General features: G+C 44.4%; 1 protein-coding gene across 1 annotated transcript; it reads left to right on the top strand.

Annotated features, from left to right (window-relative positions):
• The first annotated feature begins 888 nt into the window (after positions 1–888).
• On the top strand, positions 889–21,336 carry LOC125454818 (filensin). Its single transcript, XM_048536041.2, has 8 exons — positions 889–1,214; positions 5,397–5,457; positions 9,003–9,098; positions 10,353–10,442; positions 11,831–11,935; positions 15,344–15,564; positions 18,533–18,615; positions 19,915–21,336. The coding sequence occupies exons 1-8, from the start codon at positions 889–891 to the stop codon at positions 20,928–20,930; spliced, it is 1,998 nt and encodes a 665-aa protein (XP_048391998.2). The 3' UTR covers positions 20,931–21,336.
• The last annotated feature ends 890 nt before the right edge of the window (positions 21,337–22,226 follow it).

The raw sequence follows: 22,226 nt of genomic DNA, 5'->3' as shown, positions 1-22,226 counted from the left end.
CACTGATGGGCGGTGAGTATCAGAATGGGTAAGAGGGCAGAGTGGGAGGAGCGTGCAGACCTGGCCTCGCCACTCGTTAATATGAATAAAATTCTGAGGAAGGGTCACCGCACCTGAAACGTTAGCTCTGTTTTTTCCTCCACAGATGCTGCCAGACCTGCTGAGCTTTTCCAGCAACTCCTAGTTTTTGCACCGTGAATATTGATTCTTTGACAGTGTGTGTCCCCCCAGTCGTCTGAGCCTCCTTTTGAACTTCAGCTCACCCCACGTGAACTTCTCCTGTTGTCCCACCCATTGCACAGGGACAATGATCCTGCTGATCCCCATGTTCATGGAAATTCGCCCCTGGAAGATTCAGCGCCCCGTCAGCTCTTAGTTTGCAAGTTTTAGCTGACTGTGTGTGTGGTCCCCTGGAATGTTTTGTTTGTGGAGACACATGCCCGGGCTCTGCTGATCAGTCAAAAGCTCTGACCAGGCAGAATTAATGCGTTGACAATGTCCCTGTATAATTGCTGGAAAGGGCGGACAATTAACAGGGGCAGTGCACAATTATGCGGAGCTCTGCGTTGTTCTGAACTCTTATTTATTCTCATCAGAAGGTATTTTCCAGCCCTTCATATACAGTGAGGGGTGCTGTGCGGTGGGGATACGTGCACACTGTCTGAGGGGAGTTTTACCCAGTCTCTCCTCCTGTGTTGTGAATCAGTCTAACTTTTCCTGAAGAAGGGTCCAGACCCGGAACGTCAGCCTTCCTTCTCCTCTGATGCTGCTTGGCCTGCTGTGTTCATTCAGCTCCACACCTTGTTATCTCAGATTCTCCAATTGCCACTCTGTCTGAAATAACTTGTCCAACAGTAGCTGACAGAGCCAGCCCGTTCTGTGCCTGGGATGTTCGGAGTGAGCTCCCTGTGTGGGCTGGGGAGGGAGGGAGAGGGGAGTGAGGCAGGTTTAGCAGAGCTGGGCAGTTTAAGGAAGTTTGCAGAGCGCTTTGAGAGCTATGTGTGCCGGGCCCGGGCCCTGGAGAGGAGCAGCGCCACACTGGAGAAACAGGTGGAGAGTATCAGGCAGATCGAGGAACTCTCGGGTCTGGGGGGAGTCTTTATGGAACAGATCGACCAACAGCAGCAGAGTCTCTGGCGGCTACTCAGGGACCTGAACATGCTGGAGAAGGAGCTGAAGGACATGAAGCAAATCTTGGAGCTGTTTCACACCAGGTAACTTCTCTCTCCCTTTTACTCACTCTCATTGTTACTTTTTGTCTCTTGTTCACTGTATAGCCCAGCACCAAGTAAAACAAAAAAATACCCCTTCAAAGTAATTCTTAGACTCACAGAATGGTTATGGAGCAGAAGGAGGCCATTCAGCCCATCCTGCCGGCACTGCTTCTGTGCCCCAATGCCAAATGTCTGCCTTTTCCCCAAGTCCCAGCGCACCGTCTATCCAAATAACCATGCACTTTCCCAGTTTAATGCCTCAATTGAACCTGCTTCCCCCACACTTCCAGGCAGTGCATTCCAGGCCCGGACTATTTGCCCTATGAAAAGGATTTCTCTCTCACCTCACCCTTACTTCATTTTCGGCCCCAAGCCCATCACTTCAAATCTGCACCTTTTTCTTGCTCCTTTTAGAAATGGGAACAGTTTCTCCCAATGGGCTCTGCCCAGCCCCCTCATGCTTTCGAAAACCACTAACAGATCTTTTCACAGTCTCCTTCTCTCGACTTCTTCAATCTATCCTCGTCAGTGAAGTTTCTCATTCCTGGAATCATCCTTGTAAATCGCTTCTACACTGTCTCTCTCCCTCCGACCTGTTCACTTTTCGCCCTATAATGTGGTGCCCACAACTGTACACAACACCCCAGATGAGGTCTAACAAGCATCTTATACATACGTGTTCAACACCATCTCTTTGCTCTTGTAGTCCATGCCCTATTAATAAAGCTGAGGGCACTGTGAGCTTTATTAACTGCTCCCTCTCTCTGTCCTGCAACGTTCAATGATCTGTTCACATATACCCCCAGCTCCCTCTGCTCCTGTACCCCCTTTGGAATTGTTGACCCTATGTTATGTTGTATTTCAATGTTCTTCTGATCAAAATGCATCACCTCACACTTCTCCCCACATGACCTCATCTACCTCCCATCTGCCCGCTCCCTCAACTTATCAAAATCCCTTTAGAGTTCCACACTGTCCCCCTCAGTCTTCCAAGTTTCGTGTCATCCACAGGATGTGACGCTGTCCCCTGCACAGCAAGATCCAAGTTGTTAATGTAAATCAGGAAAACCATGGGTCCCAGTACCACAACTTCGGGGAACTCCCTGACAAACCTTCCTCCAGCCCCAAAAATATGCATTGGCCATGAAACTCTGTTCCCGACTGTTTGACCAATTTGGTTTTCATGTTGCTGCTGTCCCTTTTATTCCGTAAACTGTAACTTTCCTCAAAAGTGTGATCCTCACTAATGTTTCATTGCAAACTTTGTACAATAATGGAATGATCCAGTTCGAAGGTATTAAAAGCGTAGGCAGAAATTGGAAAGACGTGCGCCCATTTTCTAGTCAGATAGTGTGGGCATTGTTGGGGGAGGGGTGGAGGCTTGATTTAAGGGTGAATCCCCCAGCAGTTGAATGATGCCACCTTTGGGCAGTGTCGACACCTTGGGTACCAAGAACAGTTTGAAATTATTTCCTTTCCCTTCTCTTGACATCCCTCCTTCTCTCTTCACCCAATCCTACACATTCACATTCCTGCTCCCTCATTCCTCTACTTCTTTCCCAGTACTGAATCTCCCACCGAAGCGGATGTTTGCCCGCTGGGTGGGCTGCACAGATTCAGGAGGGTCCTGGGTTCCACGGATATCACAGCCTGGTCGACAGTGAGCTGTAAGGCATGGCTGGTCCAGAATTTGGCATTGCGTCAATGCTTAGAAATAAAATCAGAAAGATCGCCACATTCCATCCATGACAACACACGTTCCCAAACAACTCTGTGCCAGTCACACTCTCCTATATCAAGCTATGTGCTTCTACCCACCCCCATGTTTGTATATGTTGCTGCAATGCTCTCCATTCGTAGCAGCCCATTCCCTCCACCTATCACCCTTTGCCCTTACACCTAACAGCCAATTTGCTTAGTATCTACCGTGAGTAGGCCTCAGCAACCAAGCAAAGATGAGGGAGACTTAAGCCCTATAAAATGAAGTTTGAAGTGCATATTGCAGACTTTGTGGCATTGAAAAAAATTCACTCTTTCGCAAAAATCTATTATTGTATTTGCATCCTGCCAACAAGATAAAACCTTACAACAACAAACATTTCGTTCGTGTACAGCAAGCCTTACAATTCAATGCCTCACATCAAAAAGCCTGAAACCGCTTATCACTGTCAAATCTGTAAGGTTGAAGTAACTGTGACACTGTGACGGTGTGTAGTTGTGAAATCAGCCATACTGCGCTAAGCCAGGAATGTTTCTCGACACACCGAGTGAAACAACAAGAAATTATTTATAAATATAGAATCCTTACTGTGTGGAAGGAAGCCATTCAGCCCATTGAGTCAACACCTACCCTTCAAAGAGCATCCCAACCAGACCCACGCCCCCAACCTACATTTTTCCCATGGCTAACCTGCACATCTCCGGACACTGTTGGCAGTTTAGTACAGCCAGTCTACCTAACCTGCAGATTTTAGGACTGTGGGAGTAATTTAGAGGAAACCCACGCAGACACAGGGAGAATGTGCAAACTACACACAGACAGTTGCCCGAGGTTGGGTCACTGGCGCTGTGAGAATGCAGTGCGAACCATTGAGCTACCAGGCAGCCCTATGCCAGTACTTTCAAAGGTTTGAGGGGCAGCACTTTTAAATGCTTTGACAGCTTCCTTTGGTGAGTGTTTCTGACAGTTTTGACAGTGTATCTGTCTGGATGACAGTTCCAATGAATCACTGAATTGTTGTTGGGCAGAAGGCAGCCATTCAGCCCATCATGCCTACACTAGTTCTATTCCCTCGCCACAATCTCCTGCCATTGCCCTATTTCCCTGTACGCCATTTCCATCCAAATAATCATCCAGCATCCTCTTGGATGCTTCAAACGTTGGGCGGTCATGAGGGTTATGGCCCTTTTCTGCACATTTCAATCATGACAAAAAGGCAGCTAGTCTCTCCCAGTAGTGTCCCAGATCCAAATGGGCAATTCCAGAAGATTCCACTTAAGCCACACCTCCAGGTTTCACACTGCATCTTTGGTCAGAGGCAGCTGGCGATTTTAAACAGTTAGCTACCTCCGCACATACCCAGCATAGCTGGAAATCATGTCAACTGCCCCTCATCTCCGAAACCCCCCAATCCCATCCCCCAGTCATCATGTCCCACCCCTCCCCTAATGAAGAAGAGCTCTGAAGAAGGGTCACACCACACCCACAACATTAACTCTGTCTGTCTCTCTCTTTCTTTCTCTCTCTTTTTTTCTCTCTCCACAGATGCTGCCAGACCTGCTGAGTTTCTCCAGCCTCTCTGTGGGTCGGGACCTATTGTGGGGTTTAAGAAGGATTGCTGGTGCCATTGAAGAAAATGAACTATGACTCCTGTGTAATCTTAGTTGAATCGCTGATGATTGGGAATTGCTCATGGCTGAGAGATTTTACCTCTTTCGCAACTGCTACAATTACGTGTCATCCTTGTAATTTTGTTCGTTAAACTAATACAGCCGTTAACAGGCCATTAATCGTCAACATTGCGAAGGGCAGCAGAATTATAAGTGAGCAAGTTGGCCAGGCCAGATGAGTTTCAGCCATGGCCCACCACCAAGGGTCCTGTATGTATCGTTTTACTTGCTCCGTGGTTGCAAGTTCACTGGGATGTGGGTGTCGCTGGCTAGACCAGCATTTGTTGTCCATCCCTAATCGCCCTTGAGACGCTTGCTTGGCCATTGCAGAGGGCAGTTCAGAGTCAACCGCGTTGCTGCAGGTCTGGAGTCACATGTAAGACAGACCGGGTTAGGATGGCAGGTTTCCTCCCCTCAAGGGCATTAGTGAACCAGGTGGTGTTTATACAATGATCGATGACAATTGTCATTCTCACCAGCTTTTGATTCCAGACTTTACTAAATTAATCTCAATTCAGTAGCTGGGTGACATTTGAACGCACACCCCCTCCTGCTAGAGAATTAGCCCAAACCTCTGGAATATTAACCCAATGATGTTACCACCATGCCACTGTCAGCCCACAAATGATTTGATGTGGGCTGCACAGGTGCTGTCAGACCTGCTGAGCTTTTCCATCAATTCCTTTTTGTGTTTCTCATTTACAGCGTCTGCAGTTCCTTTGGTTTTCATGAGTAGAAATAAATTGATTTTGCAAAAGCTATCTTTCATTGTGACCCTTGTCTTGCTTTCAGACACAGAGCTGAATATGAGAAAAACAAACAACTTCAGGACACCTTTGAAAACTTGAATAAGGTAAGCTTCTTAACATTGACTCTTCATAGTCATTGCTATCGAGCTTATAGCGCAGAAGAGGCCCTTCAGCCCATTAAGTCTGCACGGACCTATCTACACTAATCCCACCTCCCAGCACGTAGCCCATAGCCTTGAATATTATAACATTTCAAGTGCTCACCAATTGCACAGCATCCCAGGGGAGAACAGGACAAAAGATTAAAGCTTGTTGTCAAGTTGTGGCTCTTTGGATCTCGTCAACACCATGAAGTGTTGAATCCCTGCACCAGCACATTTCTGAATTTGCCCAGTCCCCAGTTTTACTTCTCCATAAATGAATGGGTTTTGAATGAGTTAAAATTGGGCCTTATACCTTCAACTCTGAAACAGATGTTAATATCATTGTATCAACCAAACCCAGGCAGGAATGGTCAACTTAATTGAAATCACAATCTTCTGGTGGTGTGAGAATTAACTAAATGAAAATTCTAAGGCTTCACTTTGGTATCCTTGTCATCATCTCTCTCTTTTATGCTGTATCCTCAACTCGAACTTTTAGGAATTTCACCTGTTGTTTTTGTTAGTTGTGAATAACATTCCAAATCTCAAATTTTCTAAATGAACTTAAGTTTATCCATGTTGCAAAGCCTAGTAAACCTTATCATAGGATCCATATGGTGTGAAAACAGGCCGCTCAGCCCATTGAGCCCACACCAACCCTCTGAAGAGCAGCCCATCACCCTGTAATCCTGCATTCCCCATGGCTGAGCCACCTAGCCTGCACATCCTGAACACTACGGGCAATTTAGCATGGCCAGTCCACCCTAATCTGCAAATCTTTGGCCTGTGGGAGCAAACCGGAGCACCTAGAGGAAACCCCGCAGACACGGGGAGAATGTGTAAATTCCACACAGACTGTCAGCCGAGGCTAGAATTGAACCCGAGTCCCTGGCGCTGTGAGGCAGCAGTGCTAACCTCTGAGCCACCGTGCTGTAATCTTATATCCATTTGGGACCAGAATCCAAATAGGTGAATAACTCAACAAGAATTAAACTGCACTTTGTTTAATTCAATGAGTTAAATTTCAGAATAATAGATTGCTGGGGCCAGAAACTTTAGTGAAGTCATGAGCTGTACAAGAATGTATTATTTTTGTTTTTAGTTATTAGAGAAAGGAGAAAAATGAGTATTGTAAGGGATTTCTAGCATGACCAAACGACTTCTGATCACTGTTACTAAACCATCAGCTGAGATACTTTTCTGTTAATTTCACTTAAATTTCCCTACAACTTGGCTAACTGTTCCATGATTCTGCTGAAGTTGTGCCTTTTCAATAAATTTTAAAATAAATGATGGAGCAAAGTGAGTAATTCAGGGGTCTCAATTGATACAAAATAACCTGTAAGCATTTGGGGTTTATCTTTAAATAAGTTAATAAATGCAGCTTTTTGTGTTGTAAAGTGCATGGGAAACTAGTCACACAGATTGTTCAAGATCTAAGAACTGAAATTGCCCGTTGACCTTCAGAGAGATGTTGGAGAATAGTCGAAAGGTGTTGGAACATAGGAACAGGAGGAGACCATTCAGCCTCTTCAACATTTTCAGATACTTGATGAAATTATAGTTGAGGTGTATCCCAACTCTATTCGCTCACCCTGAGTCCAAGTCTCATAATGCCCTGGGCTATCAAATGTGACATCGAAGATTAAGACCAAGTGAAGTGAATAGGTCACCCTTTCTTACCTTTACGAGTGCCTCTGTGGAGTTCCAACAAAGTAATAGGTAACGTCCCTATTTCTGAGCCAGGCGTTTCTGGGTTCATGTGTCTGTCAGGAGCAGGTTGATCAGTCTGTGGGCCTCGCTGCTGTTCCCCAGAGGACAAACGTGTGAGTGAAGGTGTGTAAGTTAGAGACTTCCCAAACAAGGTGCAGCACTGACTGGGCACCTCGAGTGAAGAATATTGCTCCACTGATGTGTCAGTCAGCGCATGTCAGACATGGTGCAGTGTTGAGTTGGGAAGACCACCAGGTGGCAGAAGTGAGCTAGAGCTGATTGGTTGGCAGGCAAAGTGGAGGTACAGTTAACATCATTAGAGAGGGAAGGAGGTCATTACAGGTCATCAAATAGATAATTTGCACATGCACAAAGTGTCATCATTGTGCTGATACTCTGTGTCGTTGTTAATTGTACATTAAGTAAAGGTTCAATTCCGTTGAAGTGGTGAGTGTAAACTCTATATCAACATATGCTCGTCTATGTAGGAACCCCAACAGGTCTCAGCAGCGAGTCGTGGGGGTGGGGGTGGTTTCGTCTGAGTGACTGCCCCCTCCTCCGTGGTTACATTACACCTGGTTGACCTTAAAGACAGAGGCCCAGTGAGCACAGCAGGGAATGGAGTGTGTAATCATTCTCCAAGACCAAACTGTACTTGAAATTTGACACGTTTCCATGATTTACTCTTTGTCTCCTTTAGGATCTGTCACAGTTTAATTTGTCTTGACTTGGTTTCAGTCGATTCCTTTACAATAGTGTAACAAGGTCCCTGGTTTACAAGTGTCTGGGTTAAAAATGCTCAAACTTATGAATGTAATCTCATATAGGGGTGTAATGTTAATGGCCTGGCATATGAATACCCAGTTTATGTTGCCCTACATTGTGTTCTGACTTGTATGAATTGACTTGTAACTGAACAGACACATTCATAACCTACAAACTACCTATATAGAGTCATTGAAACCCCTACACTGTGGAAGCAGACCATTCAGCCCATCAAGTCCACCCTGACCCTCTGAAGATCCATCCCCCCTCCTGCCTTATCTTTGTAACCCTGCAAATCCCGTTGCTGATCCAGTGGAATTGGTGGTCAAGGTTGGAAGCGAATACCCATATTGCATATTGCTGTAAATAAAAGCTAACAGTTTGTACCGATTAGGCTCCTGTTTTATCCTTCCTGCCTAGTTACCTCGTGGATGTGAGTTTGCTCGCTGAGCTGGAAGGTTAGTTTTCAGACGTTTCGTCACCATTCTAGGTAACATCATCAGTGAGCCTCCGACGAAGTGCTGGTGTTATGTCCCGCTTTCTATTTATCTGTTTAGGTTTCCTTGGGTTGGTGATATCATTTCCTGCATTGGTGATGCCATTTCCTGTTCTTTTTCTCAGGGGATGGTAGATTGGCTCCAAATCAATGTGTTTGTTGATGGAGTTCCGGTTGGAATGCCATGCTTCTAGGAATTCTCGTGCGTGTCTCTGTTTGGCTTGTCCTAGGATGGATGTGTTGTCCCAATCAAAGTGGTGTCCTTCCTCATCTGTATGTAAGGATACTAGTGATAGTGGGTCAACCTCCCAGCTCAGCAAACAAACTCACATCCAGAACCTCAACCTGAGCTACAAATCTTCTCAAAGCTCGCTAGTTACCTCGTGTAGAGCATGGCTGTAAACACAACAGCGGGGTGCTCCCCCTGTGCCATGAGAGGATATTACAGCCAATAGTCAGTCAGTGCAAGAACTGGATTGCTAGAATGGAAGGTTTTGAAAGTCTCACATGCATGTCATCTTCTTCATCTCAGAACGCAAACAAAGCTTTATTAAGGAACTTAGAACTGCAGATCCGTACCCAGCTCCTGCAGGAAGATATAAACTCCATTAAAGAGAGAAACAGGAAGGTACGTGCCGACCGCCTGTAGTCTGTCAATTATTTAACAATTCTGTGTAACGATGAGCTAAGTAAGGCATTCATGCCTGTCAATAATAAACAACCACTGCTGTGCTTTTGTCCTGGAACTTACTTTAATTTGAAGGTTTGCATAGTTGTGTAATGACTGCACAATTTAGTGTTTGCCTGAGGTTCCAGAATGTGTAACAAACACAAAGTTGCTGGAAAAGCTCAGCAGGCCTGGCAGCATCTGTGGAGGAGAAAACAGAGTTAATGTTTTGGGTCCGGTAACCCTTCCTCAGAACTGTTCAGAGGAAGGGTCACTGGACCCGAAACATTAACTCTGTTTTTCCCTTCACAGATGCTACCAGACCTGCTGAGCTTTTCCAGCAACTTTGCTTTTGTTCCCGATTTACAGCATCAGCATTCTTTTGGTTTTTTTCAATCCCAGAATTTGTGATCATTTTCCAGATAGCAGCTTAAATAAACAAAATAAAACCTCTTTGAAATGAGAGAGTGCAAAATATTTAATAAAACCCCCCAAAGAACAGCAGAAGCAGGAAATGAGAAACAAAAACAAAATTTGCTGGAAAAGCTCAGCAGGTCTGGCAGCATCTGGGGAGAGAAATCAGAGTTACTGTTTCCGATCCCGTTCTGAGGAAAGATATAGCTTTAATGTAACAATTTTTCTTCCTTTCTCCAGTTTGCAAATAAGGATTGTACCTAGGTACCTCTGTACCTAAGATAGCATTGTAAGTGGTGATATATGAACTTTTCACTGCACTCGTTTGAGTACATGTGACAATAAAGCTCGTTCAATTCAATTCACAGGACCTGAAGCATCAACTCTGATTTCTCTCCACAGATGCTGCCAGACCTGCTGAGCTTTTCTAGCAATTTCTGTTTCAGTTTGTGTAAAATATTGATCCAGGTTTCAGCAGTACAGAGACCTTTGTAACTTGTGTTGGGAGCAGCAGTTTCTGTTTTTCTCGCTGCCCTATCTTTGCCCAAGATTAATGGTTTCTTTCTATCTACCCCTTGAATTATTTCTTCAGAACAGCCTTAAGACTGTTACAAATGCAATCAAATGATGGCCTCCTTCAGAATATCACTTGAGGGGGAAGCCCTGGTGTGTGTCTGTGTGAAAGAGTCTATTTGTCATGAGTTTCACCAGACTCTGTATCTATTGCTACTGATTGAAAATGATTTAAAGTGATCACTGCTTGACTTTCTGACATATTTCTCCGCTGCTCACATTCTGCAGAATCTAGCAGAAATCCAGGATTACCTGAATGTTCTGACGGATGTGCGCCAGTCTATAAACTGTGAAGCTGCAAAGGGGACAAACTGGGAGGTAATCTAAACTAGTGGAGCACAGAAAGTTGTTGAGCTACAGGTTGCGATCATAGTTCGGATACACTTGGGTACAGAACAAGTGAGGTTTAATCAAGGTTCTGTGTGTGTGTGTGTGTGTGTGTGTGTGTGTGTGTGTGTGTGTTTATAATCCAGAACTTGGACATCATGCATATAAGACTCAGTGCTCAGCTGAGGTTGAACCACTGGATTGATACCACTTTATTAATGTCAGTGCTTTATAGAATCATAGATTCCCTACAGTGTAGAATGAGGCCATTCAGCCCATTAAATCTACACTGTCATCTGAAGAGCATCCCACCCAGATACACCTCCCTACCCCATCCCTGTAACCCACCATTTCCTTTGGCTCATCCAACTAACCTGCATATCTTTGGACTGTGAGATGAGATCACTGTTCTCTAATGGTCCTACTAACCCACACAGGCTCCTGATGTTTATAATGTGAAGTTAAGTCAGTCAGCAATGACACATAAATTCATCAAGCCCCCCTTGTTGCCAGGAAGTTTTCCCCTTTCTCTTATCATCAGCCAGGGGGTGCAGGGTTCATTAAAATTCAACCTTTGACTAGAACTAACAGCTTACTATCTGAGGCTTCCTGGAAGAGGAACAGTGTCGGTTCTTATCCTGTCATGACCATAGCTAGTTCTCACAGGTATTGAAGGCCAGAAAACATTTCCTTATTGGGAGGTGATGGTCTGGTGGTGTTATTGCTGGTCTGTTTAATCCAAAGACCCAGGAAATGACCTAGGGACCCAGGTTCAAATCCTGCAGATGGTGGAATTTGAATCCAATAAAAATCTTGAATTAGGAGTCTCACAATGACCATGAAACCACTGTCTATTTTGGGGAAAACCCATCTACTTCACTGAAGCCCTTTAGGAATGGAAATCTGCCATCCTTACCATGTCTGGATCCAGACCCACTGCAATGTGGCTGACGCTTAACTGCCCCTGGGATGGGTGACAAATGCTGGGGTGATGCCGTCATCTGTGATTGAATAAAAATAAACAAAGTGCATATTTTAAACCCTGCCTCAGTGGTGTAGGTGTCACAAGGCAGGCCATTGTGTACTTCTGCAGTCAATGTTGCCTTCCTCTCTTCAGCCATTCCATTCCCTGCATGTGCGATTCTTAGGGGTTCACTATGATTCAATATGTAAGCACAAAACAGAAACAAAACTTAGCCCAAGGCTAAAGACTATCAAGAAGAAGGAAAGGTGTTTAACATATGGGGAATGGGTTAATCTTACAAAGTCAGGGAGAGAACATTCTTTGTTTTGGAATTTATCAGTTCTAAAATTTTTAGATTAGAAGTCATTGGTTTGAGAAAGTTGTACCCTCTTGGCTGTTCTTGCCTTTCTTACAGGGAGAAGAGAATGAGCTGGCAGTGGAGAAGGGATCTGCACTGACATCTCAGTTACACAACGGCGAGAGCGACCCCAGTCCATTACAGAGCCAGGAACAGAGTGAGGTCAGTTGGTGTACAAAAACATGCTGTAGGAAATCTAGATAACAAAGTGTGGAGCTGGATGACAACAGCAGGCCAAGCAGCATCTCAGGAGCACAAAAGCTGACGTTTCGGGCCTAGACCCTTCATCAGAGAGGGGGATGGGGAGAGGGAACTGGAATAAATAGGGAGAGAGGGGGAGGCGGACCGAAGATGGAGAGAAAACAAGATAGGTAGGGAGGAGGTTTTACTCTAGGAAACCTAGGCAAATTTGAGGGAAGCCCTGCAGAATTCCAAATAGCTTCCTTCTGAGCTGGTTGTCTTTGTCTGTGCTCCAGCAGTTCTTAATGCATCTCTGTCATCTCAATCTTTTTGCTGTTGGAGGCTTTGTTGCAGTTATATAGGCCTCGAGCTGTGGAATTCAAACACAGCATTTGACAAAGCAAGTTTTGCACAGAATTATTCCTTTCTCCCGGCCTCTCAGCATTTCTTTCTTTCCCTTTTACTCTTGTGGATTTGTCCTTTCGAAGGAATCTGAATCATTTACATCGATCATATTCTGTGTTAGTGAGCACTCTCTCCCATTCTAACCACCCTCTGACGACTCCTTTTATCACTGGATTTAACAGCAATGATCCTGTACTTACAATCACTAGTTTGGGATCTATCCCATGCAGAAGTACTCTCTCAGTTTCTACACTGTCCAATCCGTTCAGAATTTTAGCAAACTTCATTGGACCTCCTCAAAATCTGCAATTTTAGAAATAAACATTCTACACCCTTTTCAATCTTTCCTGTTAGCTGTGCCATCTGTGAGACATTCTTTATATTTCTTCCTGGTGTTTTGATTTATTTTTAAGGTTGGGAATTGGAGTGCAATGTCTCACTGAGAGTAAGTTTTGAGTTTCCACTTGCATGGTTTTAAACTATTTTTGAATGTTACAATCTAGTGGATTTGCTCGTGCAAATGGGCAAAGCGAGATGCAAGATAAAATGTCACACTTGGCAAACACCAAGGATTAGACAATGGTTTGAGTGGCAGTGAATTAGTGCAGGCTGATTCGGGAGGGGGCTGGGGTATGTTGCTAGGTGATACAGTGAGGCACTTGGTTAAAAAGCTGCCAGACTGCAGTGATGGCCAAAACAGTGAAATGCAAATACACCTAGATTATCCTATTTTAAATGTTCAAACAGCAGCAAATCTGAGATTGTAACAATTTTGGAAAACTAGCATCTGGAGGATACTGGGCACTGGGACTTTAGATTTAAAGACTGTTTTATAAAGTTGAAGGTTTGGCTTCGATTTCCATAGAAGTGGATAGTTTAAGGAGCACTGTCATTTTTATTCACCTGCAAGCATGAGCAGGAATAGGCCATTCGGCCCCTCAAGCCTGTTCAATAAGCCCATTCCTAAAACCCCACATTCCCAATTGCCCCCTGTAACATGGAGAGGAGCAGGATACCTGCTGTCCAAGATTTTTAATCCAGTGCGTTGCATTGGTGACTTTCTGTGCGAGCCCAGTCAGTTACAGGCCATTGCAGGACTTGTCTGGGAGCAATTGTGTCATTGTCTTGGGGCACATGTACTCTTCCAACTCCCAGGTGCCACCTGCCTGGCAGAATCACAGGAGGAGGTTGGCTCTGGACGCTGTGTAGAAGCGTGCCATTTCCCAACTTGTGGTATCCGACCTCTATTATACAACAGTGGTATCGTGGTCCGAACGGCTGTGAAGCAGATCCTGAAATCGTACAAGGTGCTACAGAAGTGCTGCTGGCATTGGAGCGGGTGCTGGATGGGCATTGGGAGGACATTTCTGAACAGCCTGGTCTAACCACTGTGTGTCACCGTCAGTGAGTGGCTGGGGGTGGGGGTGGATGAAGAGAAATTTGCTGCTCCACCTCATTGACGTGTTCATCTAAAACGCTTTTGCCCGCCTCCTAGCTCAGAGCCAGAGCTAGTTCTATTTATCTTATCTTCTCACGTACCTCCTTGCCCTTCTAAGTGGTAAAGGCCATGAGTCTGGAAACTGTTTTTCCATGTGACTGGTACTAGACAAATGCAAGTTGCCGTTGTAGGATTTGGTGTCACGCAACATTAGACCCACATGTGATGTGCTGCACTATCAAATCGGTTTGACCCTGGTGTCATTTCTCATTGTTGCAAATACCTTGAGAGCCTCTAATTGCCTGTTCTGTGTGTGTACATAACTCCTGACTCAGAAACTGTTAAAACCTATTAAAACTTATTGCTTTCAAACTGTTTCATAGAAGCGTTGCAGTTATTAAAAATGGCGTTGGCGAACTGTTTCAGTTTATCCCCTGTGGATGGGACGTTAGCTCATAGATTGGTCTGTCATTGCAGTCTCTTGGCAGCCAGGCAGCAGTATCATCCCACAATCTGGGCTCCAACCCAGTTCACCTTATTATGAGAGGGGCAGAAGCCTCTTTAATTCTGCCTTCGTTTTATGATGAAAGATTAAATACAACTTCAGACAGCTAGTGCCATCTGGAGTCTGTTTTATGGTCGCGTAAAGGTCATCGCGATCCAGTTTTAACTCTTGTCCATCAACATCAGGCTCCCTGTGGGAGCAACCTGTGATGTGAACTACTGAGATTGGTGCCACGCTGACTGGTTTCGGGTGATGGATTAGGATATTTTAGGCAAAGAAACAATGGATTGATTTTCCTTTGGATAGATTACCATGGGAAACAACCATTAAATAGTACACAAACAAAGCTGGAAAAGCTGTGCAGGTCTGGCAGCATTGATGAAGGAGGAAACAGAGTTACTGTTTCGGGTCCGGTGACCCTTCCTCAGAACGGTTCTATTAAATAATACAAATCCGAGAGAAACCAAGGAACAGCTTCCTCATGAGATGGTCAAGTCTTAAAGTACATAGCTGCGAGAATGGTGAGGGAAGACCACAAATACCTTGAATGGGAGTGCGTGCTTGGTTATCTTAATGAGAAAGAATGGACCCTGTATCCATTGGAGTTTAGAAGGATGAGAGATAATCGTAACAAAATAATTAAGAAGATCCTGAGGGGATTGGATGGGATGGATGCTGAGAGAATGCGGGAGAGACTAGAACTAGGAGGCATCATTTGAAAACAGGTAGCTTTCCAGTTCTGACTGAGATGAGGAGGTCTGTTCTAACCAAGGATTCTGAATTTTGTAACTCCCTTCTTCAGAGGGTGATGGAGTACAGGTCGTCACATATTTTTACATTAGAGGTTGATAGAACAAGGGAGTTAAGAGCTTTGGGGGTGACAGAGACTGTAGAATTTAGGCCCAATCAGATCAGCTATGATCTTATTGAATGGTAGAGCAGGCTGGAGGGGCCGAATGGCTGCCTCCTGCTCCTAATATGTACGATTACACAAACGCGATAATAAAGACTTGACACCATTTCAATCTTATTGCATTTAAAGACAACAGCAGTGGAGCAGCCGACCACAAGAAAGCATGAAGGTGACCCGGGTCAGATGGAGTCACACAGAGAGCAAATTGAAGTCTTGGCGACACAGATGGGAGAAGCCGAGAGGAATTTGGAAAAATGTGCCAATGAGTGTCAGTGTGTCATCGGGTACCAGCAGTTGCTGGACGACGAACTGGAGAGCTACAAGAAGTTTGTCGCAAGTGAAGATTCCAGGTACGTAACAGGACTTCTCACCTGCCCATAATAAATCACCCAACAGTGGAAATCCATTAAAAGGTGGATCTTGGGGTCCAAAAAGTGAAACTGTGTTATCACTTAAAAAGACACTTAGAATCATGGAAACCCCACAGCATGGAAGCAGACTATTCAGGCCATTGAGTCCACACTGACCCTCCAAAGAGCAAAAATCAAAAGTTGCTGGAAAAGCTCAGGAGGTCTCACAGCGGTGAAAACAAAAAATCATTTTGGGTCTGGTGACCCTTCCTCAGAATTTCCTCCAAGGAACCTCCCAACCACCCACCCTATCCCTGCATTTCCCATGTCTAATCCACTTAGCCTGCATTACCCTGGACACTATGGGACAATTTAGCATGGCCAGTCCACCTAACCTGCACATCAGGGAGACCACACAGACACGGGGAGAATGTGCAAACCCCACACAGACAGTCGCCCGAGGGTGGAATTGAACGCGGGTCCCTGGTGCTGTGAGGTAGCTTTGCTAACCACTGAGCCACCATACCACCCAGCTTCTCTTTTTTTTAACCAGTAAAGTGTAGAATTAAATAAATATTTACATCTTTTGGGGTCCCTGAACTATAAGTGAATTTGTGGCATATTGAACAATGTTACAATAGACGTCCAGGCATCAGTCCTGCTTTACAGCATCAAGGTTTGATGCTTAGTTTTCATTTCACATGAATGTTTCAAGATTATTTCGGAAGAAGTGGAGACTTTATTTTGCTGTGAAATGTAACTGTATCAATAGCAGGAGGATAGCTTCAAATGATCCCTTGGAGGGGGTGTGCATGATATTGTTAAATAGCTTGTCAGCTACAATAATATTTATATTTTACGCTTCCATTCAGGGGGTGATGGGTGAAAGAGACTCGCTGTGAGTTAAGAAACAAAGTGACAGATTTCTGAGAAATTGTCAACCAGTTCATAATGAAGCCTGTACAGCCTATAACACCTTGCAAAGTCAGTTAGGAAGACTTCTACTATAAAATGAGACCTGAGCTCCACTGACTCTTGGCAAGTGTGTGTGTGCTTTAAATTTTCAGGAGTCACATTCAGGTTAAACTCTATTTAGGATAAAAAGGTCTAGAGCTGGATGAGCACAGCAGGTCAAGCGGCGTCAGAGGAGCAGGAAAGCTGACATTTTTCTGAACAAGGGTCTAGGCCCGAAACACCAGCCTTCCTGCTCCTCTGATGCTGCTTGGCCTGCTGTGTTCATCCAGCTCTACACCTTGTTATCTCAGATTCTCCAGCATCTGCAGTTCCTACTATCTATAGACTCTATTTATCTTTGATTCCTTCCTCTTCACTGAACTGACCCAGAACTGTGAGAGTGAAATTTTTTGGTCATTAATCACAATGCTATCCTTGCCTTGTGACATTTAATTCTGAAGGGAATGCCATCTCTGCCATGGCTTGACCTCCCAAACATACTTGACCCATGCTGCGGGGTCTGACACAGGGGAACAACCGCAACAGTTGAGGATGCCCGCTCTGGCATGTGATGCCCATTACCAGCCTGTCGATTCCATCCATCTGTTCAGCTCCGTGGCAGCAATGAAAGTGGGGTTGTAGTGCGATGTGTTTAAGTGATAGTATTCATATTGAATGTTTGTGGCCCTTTTGCTGCCAGTATTATGAACAATCCCTTTTCTCTGTCTCTTGATTCAATGACCTACTTGGCGCAGGCTGCTGGCATTCCAGAGATTGGATTCTGTTCGGTTTGTATCTTCATTCATTGGCTGTGTGTGTCGCTATCCATCTCTTGTTGCCTGTCCCTAACTGCCCTTGAGAAGGTGGTGGTGAGCTGCCTTTTTGAATCACGGCAGAATGTGTGGGGCTAGATGCGCCCACAGTGCTGTTAAGGAAGGAGATTTTGGAATTTTTGATCCAATTACAGTGAATAAATGTTGACATATTTCCAAGCCAGGGGATGGTGAGTGGTTTGGAGGGGAACTTGCAGCATGTGGTGCTCCCATATATCTGCTGCTCTTGTCCTTTAAGGTAGTAAGAGAAACCTTGGTGAATTTCTGCAGCACATCTTGTAGATAGTCCACACTGCTGCTTACTGAGTGTTGGTGGTGGAGGGAGTAAATGCTCAACGTGGTAGGTGCGGTGCCAATCAAGTGGCTGCTTTGTCCTGGATGGTGTCAAGCTTCTTGAGTGTTGTTGGGGCTGCCCCCATCCAGGCAAGTGGGGAGTATTCCATCACACTCCTGACTTGTGCCGTGTAGATGATGGACAGACTTTGGGGAGTCAGGAGGGGAGTTAGTCGCTGCAGAATACCTAGCGTCTGACCTGGTGTTATTGCTGTGGTATTTGTTCGACCAGTCCATTTCAGTTTCTGGTCAACAGTAACCCCCCAGGATGTTGGTATCAGGGATTCACTGATTGTGATGCCATCGCTTATCAAGAAGAGATGGTTAGATTCTCTCCTGTTGGCGTTGGCCATTGCCTGGCACCTGTGTGCCATGGATGCTACTTGAAGGAACTCTGATGCATCTTTTAGGCATTAGTACATGGACCTTCCACTGCACTGGCACAGTGCCAGCTACCAATTGGCGCACCATCGATGTTTGATGGGATCTCCGCAGCAGGCCTTAAAATGGATAAAACTCTGAGTTGGGGGTGGGGGGGGGGGAGTGGGTTGGGTTTCCCTTTTCCTACAACTGCAACAACTGAGCACATTTTAACAATAGCCGCATTGTTTCCGGCCTGGAATATTGTGAGAAAGAACCCAAGGTGTTCGCAGGCAGGATGGTTGTGTGCGCTGGGTATTAGCAGTGAGAGAGTAAAATGATTAGGAACTGTCACCAACTCAAGGGTTAGAAAATTGTGGAGGAATTTGATGGAATGCAATTTTCATAGACCTCTCCTGCTATGTGTTAGAGATCTGTAAATAATTAATTCTTGTTCAGCCATTAAACTGATCATTTTCAACTTTCAGATCACAATCTACTCTGACTGAAGTAACCACAATATCAACAAGCAGTCGATATGACAACACAGATGTCCCACCCATGAGCAAAGGTCAGATGTAAATTAGAATGGGATCAAAAATTAAAGTTTTTCGTTACTCAGGGGATCCTGCAGTAATTTATTTCATCCCAATGGTGCCCGGAGTCTGGAATTATTTCCTAATAGATTTTGAAAGAGGTGGTAGCTGCTGTTTGCAGCAACTTTCAACATTTTGAAAAGAATCCCAGCCTATCATGTTTGAGTGATTATTTTTTAAACAGGTTTGACTTTTGACAGATCCAGCAGGAGGAGAAACATCTTTTCATTCATATACAAGCCACAGATGTCCCTGACTGTAGTTCTGAAGAACAGTCAATTGACCCGATTCACGGACTTTGCTTTCTCTCTACAGATGCCAGCTGACCTGCTGAGTTTTCCCAGAAATTGCTGTTTCTGTTTCAGCATGTACTGCCCGTCCCTAGTTGCCCTTGAGAAGGTGGTAGCAAGCTGCCTTCTTGAATCACTACAGTCTGTCTGCTGTAGGTGGACTCACAATGCTGTTTTAGGGTTGGAGTTGTTGGCTTTTTGACCCAGTGACACTGAAAGAATGGCGATACGTTCCAAGTTAGAATGGTGTATAATTTGAAGTGGAGCTTGCAGGGGCTGGTCATTCCCGTGTAATACCAACCAGCAAAGCAGCAACTTTGAAAAAAAAGTTGCCCGAGACTTTCCGAGATACAAAAGCAATGAGTAGGTTTGTAACTTTACACAACTGCATTGAGATTCGTTAAGGGTGGGGGTGGGGACGAAGTGGATCAGATGAGGGATGGAGGTTTGTGCCTCCATGATGAAAGCCCTGGGGCCAGGGTACTTTTCACCCTTGGCTGTGCCCACTTTGACCTGGTTGGGATTTGTGAGTGGGGTTGGAGGGATAGGTGAAGGTGGGTCAAAGTGAAGACCCCAACCCAGAAACAGACATTGAAAATAATGCTAACCCGGCCTTGCCTTCTCTATCCCCACCCTCCAGCAAGAAAGCACAGATGCCCGTCACTCTTTAATGAGTTCTATGACCAATAGATTCTCAGAACTCCCTAAGTGCTCCAGTGCCCTGTTGCTGGGTTGTTGAGTACAAATAGATTTTGAGAAAGCATAAGATATTTTCCTAATTACCATGACATCAATGTTCTTGAGGAATAGGAGAGGGTTTTCACTGATGCCATTTTAGAATAAAGATATATGCCTAACCAATTCGGTAATGATGGCCCTACCATTGCTTTGGTTTTAAGTTTGCTTTGATTTAACTGAAGATTTGTTGAACTGCACTCTCAGCTTATCAATCTGCAAAACAAAATGACCTTCTATTTTTGTTAGACATCACAGCGGCTGCACTATACAGCACACCTCTTCAGGCCAGTGGAATGGCGCTCTCTAGGAAAATGTCAAAGAGAAAGGCTGTCACTCCATCAGATGCCAGGTGCAGTAGTGGAGCAGACCAGGAATGTGCAAAGAAACCTTCTGAATCGAGTGAAGACCATAAAGTCAGTGCCAGTGAGGATGAGGAAGAAGACGAGGATGTTGAGTTTTATTCTGATGAGGGAGAAGAGGCCACAAGACCAGATGATGTACCAGATGGAGCACAGATCAGTAGGCTTTATAACGCCCTGTGTAATATAGTCCTGGACAGAATGGGAAGACAGAAAAAACCAGAACCACCTGTAGCAGCATTATATACCAAAGGGCACTATGTGTTAGTCACAGGTGAAGCCAGTTATATGGACCCTTTCTTCTGTACAACAGTTCCCACAAGGAGTCAAGTGATTGTTACTTTTGATATGGACTCTCTACCGCAGCCCGAACAACCCACCCCTTTAAAATACAATGGTGATGGTGATGGGGCAAAAGAATTTGACTCCACTAAAGAGAATGGCAAAGACCATGTGGGTGAAAAAGAAGATGAAAAGCCAGACGATAGAAAACCAAGTGCTAATGGAGAACTGAAGAGACCGACAATATCGCCGTCAATTTCACCCTCAACTCCACCACCGCCAGATCCTTCTCAAGTCTCAGATTATAAACCCACACCTTTGAATGGCCCATCTACACCACAGTCAGATGTAAATGCTCCTGATCACTTGGAATCGAGAGATGTTCCTTCTGGACAGAAGCAGAAAGATGAAGGAGGAACCGTGATCACTCCAAGCCAGCCACTATCACCTGATCTTAAAGTCGCAGAGGAGCCAAAGTATCGGTACTACGAGAAGGTAGAAATGACCGAAGCCGTTGAGACATTTAGAGATAATAAGCTGGAGACTTACTCGGAGACTTCCACCATTGTAGAGACCACAGTGGAAAAGACAAAACAGGAACAGAAGACCAAGAGGTCCTGAGTTAAGACACACACACATACAATATTTACAAATGTAATTTTGCATCTCAGAGTTAAGGCTTCACCGCAATGTATGCTGACAGTGAATTGCAAATTGTTTTCTTTCAGGAATTTAATTAATGCCAGGGTCAGACTGCGAATGAGTGTTTAATAGTTTGCGTGTGTTATTCACAAATAAGCCTCTTTGAAAGCTTAAGTATCAGATTCATGAAGAAAGTATGGGTCACTCTGCTTAACTTCAGCTAAAAGCCTTGCTTCATGTCATCAATCAAGTTGAATTTCTGCAGCAATTAGAGCCGACAACAAGATTTTAAAAGAAAAGAATTGACAGAACTTTATTGGGCAATTGTTAGCAATAATTAAATAAGGGGTTTACTCCTATTGACACAATGCACGATGAATAAATAGAACCTTTTAAGCAAGATCAATATGTTATTTAATTATATACTTTGAATTGTCTTCCAATTGATCATTAGATTTGCTTTGTAAAGAAAACTGCAATAAAACCAACTGGTTTAGATAATCTGCCCAATGTTTTCAATTTTCATGTGTTGTAAACCAGCTCAAATTGTCCATGGTAACATTTTCAGGTTTTTCCTAAACAAAGGCGGATTAATTTGTGTTCTGAAACTACAGCTGACAAAAAATCTACTCCTGTAGCTGTTTTCTCATCAAAGTTCTCATTATTCAGAAAGTGCAGCTATTAATGTTAATTAAGAAACCAAATGTTTATCATGCATAATTTATAATGGAATGCAGGGATAATTTGAATTAAGTGACTTCAAAGTAAGAGGAATATTTGTAATATTTAATATATTTTGGGGATGATTTAGTGCAATCCTAAAATTGCAATGTTTTTCAATTACCTTTGAATGATTTTTGTTTTATTCATTCTCAGGGTGTCACTGGCAAAGAAGCATTTATTGTGCACCTTGGGTCAGTCAGTATGGAGTGACTTATGCAGCATAGTGTGGAGTCATGTCTGAACTAGAGCAGCAAGTTGAAAACGTGAGGAATCAGTCGTGTTGTGACGACAAGCCAGCAGCGAGCACAGGGGCTAGGTTCAAATCCTGCCTGCTCTAGGAGTGTGGAATGATGTTTCTGGGCAAGTTGATTAGAAAATGTCCAAAATTGGGATAATGAGGTTGCCGTTATCTTGTTAGAAAAATATATCTTTAACACAGAAAGTGGTGGGTTAGCCATTTTCTCAATGTGACATAGTCCCCCTGCCCCCATGTTCCAAATGCACTCCTTGATGGGGCACATAGTTCCCAATCCAATACCCCAGGGGTGGCCA

Source organism: Stegostoma tigrinum, chromosome 9, assembly GCF_030684315.1.
Source record: "Stegostoma tigrinum isolate sSteTig4 chromosome 9, sSteTig4.hap1, whole genome shotgun sequence".
In the NCBI taxonomy this organism is placed as follows: Eukaryota; Metazoa; Chordata; class Chondrichthyes; order Orectolobiformes; family Stegostomatidae; genus Stegostoma; species Stegostoma tigrinum.
This window is presented reverse-complemented; position numbering and strand designations above follow the sequence as displayed.

Bases quoted from the DNA above. Each gene is read 5' to 3' on its own strand.
- LOC125454818 (XM_048536041.2), top strand. From the start codon at position 889: ATGTTCGGAGTGAGCTCCCTGTGTGGGCTGGGGAGGGAGGGAGAGGGG. The intron at 9,099-10,352 runs GTACGTGCCGAC...CACATTCTGCAG, and splicing joins TTAAAGAGAGAAACAGGAAG to AATCTAGCAGAAATCCAGGA. The intron at 15,565-18,532 runs GTACGTAACAGG...TTCAACTTTCAG, and splicing joins GTCGCAAGTGAAGATTCCAG to ATCACAATCTACTCTGACTG.